At 35.4% G+C, this 7,953-nt stretch overlaps 2 protein-coding genes across 2 annotated transcripts in view; both read right to left on the bottom strand.

The window, feature by feature from the left end:
* Positions 1-5,635, bottom strand: part of LOC106110414 (DNA damage-binding protein 1) — a 15,204-nt gene extending 9,569 nt beyond the window's left edge. The window contains exons 1-11 of the mRNA XM_013292238.1: positions 5,471-5,635; positions 4,416-4,564; positions 3,725-3,990; positions 3,438-3,537; positions 2,853-2,958; positions 2,649-2,731; positions 2,050-2,203; positions 1,471-1,692; positions 1,002-1,164; positions 550-658; positions 7-26 (exon numbers count right to left, since the gene is read on the bottom strand). Coding sequence (XP_013147692.1) covers positions 7-26; positions 550-658; positions 1,002-1,164; positions 1,471-1,692; positions 2,050-2,203; positions 2,649-2,731; positions 2,853-2,958; positions 3,438-3,537; positions 3,725-3,990; positions 4,416-4,564; positions 5,471-5,531 — 1,433 coding nt within the window. The 5' untranslated portion in view covers positions 5,532-5,635. The remainder of the gene's footprint in view (positions 1-6; positions 27-549; positions 659-1,001; positions 1,165-1,470; positions 1,693-2,049; positions 2,204-2,648; positions 2,732-2,852; positions 2,959-3,437; positions 3,538-3,724; positions 3,991-4,415; positions 4,565-5,470) is intronic.
* A 333-nt stretch (positions 5,636-5,968) lies between these two features.
* The window catches only part of LOC106110509 (b(0,+)-type amino acid transporter 1), a 15,444-nt gene continuing 13,459 nt past the window's right edge, over positions 5,969-7,953 (bottom strand). The window contains 4 exon segments of the mRNA XM_013292368.1: positions 5,969-6,123; positions 6,375-6,696; positions 7,229-7,325; positions 7,897-7,953. The exon segment at positions 7,897-7,953 is cut by the window's right edge and continues 8 nt beyond it. Coding sequence (XP_013147822.1) covers positions 6,059-6,123; positions 6,375-6,696; positions 7,229-7,325; positions 7,897-7,953 — 541 coding nt within the window. The 3' untranslated portion in view covers positions 5,969-6,058.

The raw sequence follows: 7,953 nt of genomic DNA on the forward strand, positions 1-7,953 counted from the left end.
ACCAGCCGCACACCCTCGTCAGTCACCTAGGGGAAGCGGACAAGTGTTCTTTGCTAAGTTTTAAGTGAACTTTAGCAAAGTAATAGATAAAAGAATTACATAATTAAGAGCGATGAAGGCGCGAGAACATGTAAAAAAGATTTTTTTGATTTGAATCTGCTTTTAAATCTATACTATTATAATAAAGAGTAAACACACACTTCTTTGTTGCCTAACATGTCGGCAATTACAGCATATTTTTGAATAATTCTCTCTTTAATAAAAAGCCCTACACTTACGTCACGCTTTAGGCTTTTTACGCCATTAAACTTAGGGGGGTAAATATTTTGGATGAAAATCCTAAGGTGGGAAAGAGATCATAAGCTGCTGCCAACATCAAGAAAGAAAGATTGCTAAGGTTTGTCGTGTCATTTTGACATTAGCTATTGATAATTTGACAAATATAAACAACAAAATAAAGTTTTCCTAATTTCATGCGGATGAAACCGCACGGGAACAGCTAGTATATCAGTAAAATAAGCGTTACTGTATTTATTAGGTTACACATACCTGTATAAGTTGATCATGACAGACGTTGCCAGTGAAGAAAGTTTGTCTATCCGACACGAAGCCTTTGATCTCCGTTTCTTCCACTTCCTCGCCGTTCAGTGTTAACACTCTAACAACACACATCACAATAAAAAACACACAGACATAGACAAAAAAAAGTCAAATTATTAACAACTGAACATAGTAGGGGAATTTAATTTATGACCCATCTATAAATTTCAATTTACCACATTTTAACGAAATAAGTCTATCATAGTCGTAAGATATTATATAACACAATAAATGTTTTTTTTTTTATAGAGGGGAAAAATGCTTTGGGAGCTACATACTGATATATCTCACCTAATATATATAGGTCACCTAACATAAGTCCCATTACCGACTAAACAACCACTGTGGTACTTTTTCTACCCCTCCGTAACACTACACATTTGTGAAACAATGTAAATCACCTGGTTTGTCCTACAAATGCCAGCACGAGTGTGTCATGGTAGTTGGAGCCGTGCGCTAGTGTGAGCGGCCACATGCCCTTGATGCCGGGCAGGTCTATAGACGCCTGCTCCTGGATGCCAATTCCGTTGCGTATGATTCGCAGCGAACCCATTTTGAACGCACCTAGGAACATAACCACACATCTATACTAATATAATAAAGCGTAAACACACTACTTAATAACTGTCAATCACAGTACATTCTTGAATATTTTAATAAAATGCCCTACACTTAGGACTTACACATGTCAACGAGGCACATGACGACAAGACACGAGTCGACAAGGCATGTGTCGAAGAGACACTAGTCAAAAAGGCACGTGTCGAAGAGACACTAGTCAAAAAGGCACGTGTCGAAGAGACACTAGTCAAAAAGGCACTTGTCAACAAGGCACATGTCAACGAGGCACTTTTCGAAGACATCACTCACCGGAGCATGTAATGAGTTGGTTCTGTCCCTGTCGCTCGAGGTCCACAAGGCACATGTCGACGATAGGCGCGAGGCTGGTGAAGGTCTCCATGGACTGCACGTACTGTCCCGCATCGTCGCGAGCTGCCGACAGCCGCACCAGCGCGGAGTCCCCCAGCCGCGAACCGATGAATACCACACCGTTATCCAGGTACGTCATGCACTCCGGGATGGGGATATCACCTGCAAGTACAATCAGGGAGTTTGTCGGTGTCCCATTTTAACGGTACAGTCGTTTCAATGTTTTGTACGCGAGACGATGCATAATAAATATGCTTTTAAATGTGTCTCCATGAAAAAAGCTAGGTCAATGATACATGGCTAACTGCAATATATAATTATTCTGTCGTTTGCGCAACTCACTAATATTTAATAGTTTTTTTTAACTCCCCAACATCATACAAAAAGTTTCTCCCGATCCAAGGAAAAGCTAAAATGTTCTGTAAGTAGTATACTGCGGGTTTCAGTGACTGTACAAATAACACATGAGACACAAAAAACTAAGGTAGCAAATGAAAGTTTCAATAAAAGTGATGTTACCTAGGAGTTCCACTTTGAGGTCCTTGACCGACTGGGTGCCGTCCATCTTCTCCTGCAGCTCCAGCAGCAGCATGAAGAGGCGGCCCGCGATGTCGCCCAGCAGATAGCGCATACCCTTGCCGTCCACACGGCAGTAGCAGTTTATTGGTGTCATCTACAAGTTTGAATTTATGTCCATTTTATGTTCTTAATAAAAGCCTAAATAACCAACAATAGAGATTTTATGGTACAATACGCACATTTTATTTTACTTTATTTATTTATTTTATTTTATTTCAAAGTGCTCACACACTATAAATACATTTAACCCTTACAGGACCATAAGATGGCAAAGACTGAATATTGATTTTTTTTCATATTTGATTTTGGCGCAATAAAGTTTGTCTGTTTTTTGTTTTTCTAATCATTCAGAAACACATTTGTCTTGGATATACGTTTTATTTTGACATTCATTAAAATAAATATCGATTCAAAAATAATCGAATAATCGATAACGATTTTTGTGATTGAAAAGAAAATTATTCCCTTTGAATGTGATAGGGTTGACAAATAATTAAAAAGCTAGAAATATGTTGAAAATTGTTAACCTCAATTATTACCTTTATCTGTGAAGGTGCCACTGCTACATAGCTCTGTCCATCATGATAAACTATTGACTCTTGACCAATTACTATAGCGCCTCCTAATAATAGTATAAAATCGTGCAAATAAGCCAAGAATTTCATTGTATTCTTAACTAAATCAGAAGTAACTTCATTATTTACTTGCTGCTAATGATTCCTGTATGTCAATATTTTACTTACCTAAAGGACTTGGTACTGGTATCAATATAGACGCTTCTGTCTCCACATTATCTTGTTTCCAAGGTATTTTCATGAATTCTTTGTCTTTTGCATTCAGTTCATGTGTCTGAAAATAAACAATTATTTTATACCTCGTTATCTGAGATATTAAGTTATAAAATGCTACATAGGAAATATAAAGTGGTAGTGCCCGCTTTAATATCTTAGCACTGCAGGGCTGGCACGCCCCCAGTAATAACACGACCACACAGAAAACAGGCGTGAAATGAAAGCAATTCCTTGTTTCGTCTGATGAGTGTGGTGCAGGAGGCCTAATTTTAGTCCCTTTCTCTTTACCACCCTTTTCTTATAAGGAGAGGTTGGGAAGGGGAAGTGGATTAAGCGGTGGAGGAGATGCATAGGAAATGGAAATATCCTCTTTATATGCGTCTCCTCCTCTGTCGTATAAGGGTAGGCAACGCATCTGCAATTGCGGATGTCTATGGGCAGCGGCCGCTTTGCCATTTTGGCGGATTCTAGTGGCCGCTTGCTCGTTTGCCACCTTATGTTATAAAAAAAATAATAAATTACTGTAATATGGCTTACTTTTATATGTCTTCCATTGAGATCTTGATGTATTAATATTAACGTAGGGTTGGCACAGCCATGAAGAAATTCTAAATCATAAACATTTAACTCTTCCAATCTAAAACAATTTTCAACAATCATAACATGAGATGGAAATATTAAATCTTAATTAGAAAAAGTATTACAGAATGACTTAGATATATGGATGTTTGAGTACGTAAGCTTGTTTGCGATGACCTAAAGCTTGGCTTTGGGTATTAAAATAATATGGCGTGTTTTTACTAGATGCCAATAAAAATACGTACCTTAGACTAGCAGCTTTAAGCTCCGTTGAATCTTTGTCCAATGGTATAATCTTAAATAATCCATCATAAAGCCTCAAACCGATGACCCTAGCCTGTGGGTCAATCACCACCAGGATGCCATTCTCTGAAGGCTTTCCAATCCGGTCGGCTACATTGCCATGTGCTCGTGTTACCACTTCTAAATCACCATTAGGTCCTGTCCTCCATTCTAATATCATTGCATTATATCGAGCTGTTAGAATGAATACTAAATCTTTCTTTTCATACTGAAAACAATAATTTATCATTGATTACAATGTGTATTGGTAAATTGTACTAAAAGAAAAGTGGCTCAAGATAATTTACATGTAATATAACACATGTACAGTCAGGGCCCTTCGCAGTGCTAGACTTGCAGAACAATTGCTTTGTTTCTTGCAACAAAACTAATTCTGCCTATCAGCAATAACCTACTAAGTAGTGAGATGCATAACCGAATTATATCAACCTTTTTTTGTACAGACACATTTAAAAGTTACTGTTATGTCTTTTCTCAACAAAAAATTAAATAATAATAGCTTTAAAATTGGAACTCTGTAAGATTCCCTGATAGTACAAGAATACTGTTCATAGTTTGTAATAGAACAGATTTTTTGCTTCTAATTATGTAGAAATATTATTTATCTTGTATTAAATTGCTAGACATACTTACTGGAGGTCTGAATAATTTCATTTTAGCAACTTTTCCATATAGTCCAACTTCTTTCATAGGTCTCAAGCCCTCTGGAGTTACCAGGTACATTTCCAGACGTGACACTTTAGCCACCAACAAATTGAGGTCTGTAGGACTTGTGAAGTTGCCTGTTTTATACAAATAAGGGAATTTTTGTTAATAGAAGATAAAAATTGAAGAAACTCTCAATATTTTTATCTAATAAGAAATAAATAGCAATTTCTTTGAAGTAGATAAAATTGAATACAGTTCAAATATGACAGGGAAAATTTTTCTTTTTCATATACTGAACATAGTTACACAAAATATTGTATGCTCAAAACACAAATATCTGTTTAGAAGTGATGTCAATCTCGAAGTATATGTTATTTTTACTATAGGTAAAAAAGTGCACTTATCAATGATTAAATCCATGCAACTGTTAAACTTTGCAGTTTTTTAATGTTTATATTGCGATGGAATTTAAAATAAAACAAAAAAATTAGCAAATCACCGTAAAACTAAACTAACTGCAAATTAAATATAAATGTAATATGGATGTGATGACTATACATTTCTTTAACTTGTAATATATTGTGTAATAGATACAGAATATACTTTTCACCTCAATTAAATGCAAAATGAATTTCTAATAATTAAAACATTTTCAATTAACAATATAGGATAGAGCCTAGCCTACCCACATGCCTTAATCAACTATCTATTTAATTCCAATATTTTATCACGATCCATGATATAAAAAATTAAGAAAGTTATAAGCTATAAATATAAACACAATAGCATGTTACTATAAGAATTAAAAATATACTACATAGTAAAGAAGTCAAGACGATTGTAATTTTACAATCATAACAAAGTCGTAGATTTTATTTAGTGTTCCAAAAGCATCCGACTATAAACTCAAGAGATGTCCCTAGGTTTTAAACCTTAAGATTAATATTATTTTGTGTTCAATGAAGCAAAATAAGAATAAAATAGTAAAAATTGAGTAACCTCAATACGACAAAAACATCAATAATTCTATTAACATTTACCGGTAATGCATGCTGTAACTGCTGTAGCTTTTTGCGCTGTAACAACGTAATGATAAGCCATGGTGATCCTTTTTAACTTAGAACCTAATTTTTAATATAAATCATTTGAATAATAAAATACACAATATTTGACAATAATATGCCGCCTGCTCCAAAGAGTATAAATTGAAAACCATAGTGTAACAGAGCCTCATCTATTGACTTTTGTTCTGGAATTTTGTTTATGAATCTCAAAAAGAAATCACCCTAATATTTCTATAAGTTTAGTATTAGAACTAAGCCTCTAGGCTTGTTACTAGTATTGGTACTTTATTCAATATCTTGCTTTGGGCTTCTAATTATCGACCATAGGATAAAACATTTTGCTTAGTTACGGTATTACAAAAACATTGCAACGCCGTATTTTCAATCATAGATAACATTTTTTTAGATTAATTAGCGGATTAATGCATAGCTGCATCAACTACAGACATTTAGAAAGAAATAAAACGATTTTTTTATTCTTAAAGATTATATTTCCTCTTATTATCTATATTTACAAATGTGGATACGATGCATACGCAACATGAATAAAAAAAGTTATATAAGTCAGTCTTCATGGTCGTTAGGCGGCACGCTCTCGAACAGGACTTGAGTGAGGAATGTGAATTTTCCTGTAAATAGAAGAATATTAAAAACAACCAATAAAAGAATCCTGATTGTACCGGAAGTCTTGATTTAAACCATCATAAGAGAAAGTGCCAGTCATATTATAAGAAAAATTTGAATGACACTAAACATAAGCTCACAATTATAGTACAGTCGATAATTTGGATAGGTTTGGGTCTAGCTATCTCCTTTAGCATAAAAATAACACAATCTTAAAGCTAATATCTCAATTTTAAGCTAAATAAACAATACTTACTAAGAATCGCAGTTGGTGTCTTCTTATAATAGACAAAGACGGTGTAAACTCCGATTCCCAATACAATAAAACCTATAGCCATTAAGTATTTAACGGAGGGATCGTGTACTATGGGCAGGATGGAGAGGAATATGGCAACAATCAGGACGAAGCAGGGAACGGGGGTGGGTACACGGTAAGGGCGGGGTTTGTCAGCCTGCGTCCTCCGCAGCACCAGTAGCGCGACCATCGCCAGCCCGTAGAAGAACCAAAGGAACCAGCTCGCGAACTCTATCAGGGTGCGGATGTTGCCCACTAGGATGAACACTGATGTTAATATAGCCTGGAATAAATTTTTATCTTATATTTTTTTATTTAAAAAAAATAAACTACAACCGACTTCGAGACCAAAAATTCGGACTTTAAATTAGGATTTTAGGAAAAACTCAAAAACTACTGGGTAGTTTTTAATTTTCGAAAAACTTCTCCCTTTTTGAAGTCGGTTAGAAATTTAAAAAATGATGTATAGGCTAGGCCAGGGGTGGCGAACGTTTATTCATCAAAGTGTATTTTTTTTTTAAAGAAATGCTTAATGCGGTCTTAGACGTGCCATCGAATAATTTTGACTGCGATTATTGCGTCATTTCCATGGTACACTAACTTCATAATTTTTTCGTAGTGTTTTTATGATTGTTGACGTGTCCAAAATATTATATCGTGTGCCAGTAGTTTGCTACCTATGGGCTAGGTTACTCCAAATTAGAACTTAAGTTTGTAAATCACCAGCCTTAAAATCCGACTAAGTTTGTTTTTATTTCCACTCAGGTAAAAGCTGGTGAAAAGTATTTCCAACTATCAGTATGGCAATACAGTACCTGGAAGGCGACAGCTGGAGCTGGAGTGAGACGCTTCACATTCACATAGGAGAATACTTCCAGCATATGACCGCTGCGCGCCGCCGTGTAGCACACCCTGACACATACTCATACAATAACATACAAAACTTTCAGCTATATTCACACATACAAGAAAAAAAAAACTAAAACTGCAAAAAAAAATTACAATCAGCGAAACTTTCAGTGGAAAATGTTAATAAAATGCTCAAACGACGATTGGTTGAGAATTTAACTATAGCAACCTTGTTCCTTAGCTGCTATTGGCTAGTTATAGTCCCTTGCAGAGCAATTTACCAATGTTATGTCTATTTTTAATGCTATATCCAAGATAATCCAAAACCAATCCATCAAAGTCTTTGTTAATCTATTTATATAAATTAAATTAATATATAATCATAATTTTAGAGTGTCGGTAAGTTTAAGCATTTGACTTGTAGTCAACAGGTCTTGAGTTCGAATCTCGCCATGTACCGATGGGATTTTCGATTTTCATATGTACTTAATTTACCTGACTTTCTTATGGTGACGGAAAACAACGGTAACCTGCACATATCGGCGAAGAAATTCAAAGCTATGTGTGTGTGTCAAACTTAGTGTAGACTCCCCTAATGGGGACATATAGTGAGCTGATTAAAATATTTTCTAACCTGGTAACCCCGAACTGCACACTCATAGCGCAGCCGAAGGTGGCGATGGCAACACCG

The sequence above is a fragment of the Papilio polytes genome, unplaced genomic scaffold (assembly GCF_000836215.1).
Source record: "Papilio polytes unplaced genomic scaffold, Ppol_1.0 DF820622.1, whole genome shotgun sequence".
Lineage (NCBI taxonomy): Eukaryota > Metazoa > Arthropoda > Insecta > Lepidoptera > Papilionidae > Papilio > Papilio polytes.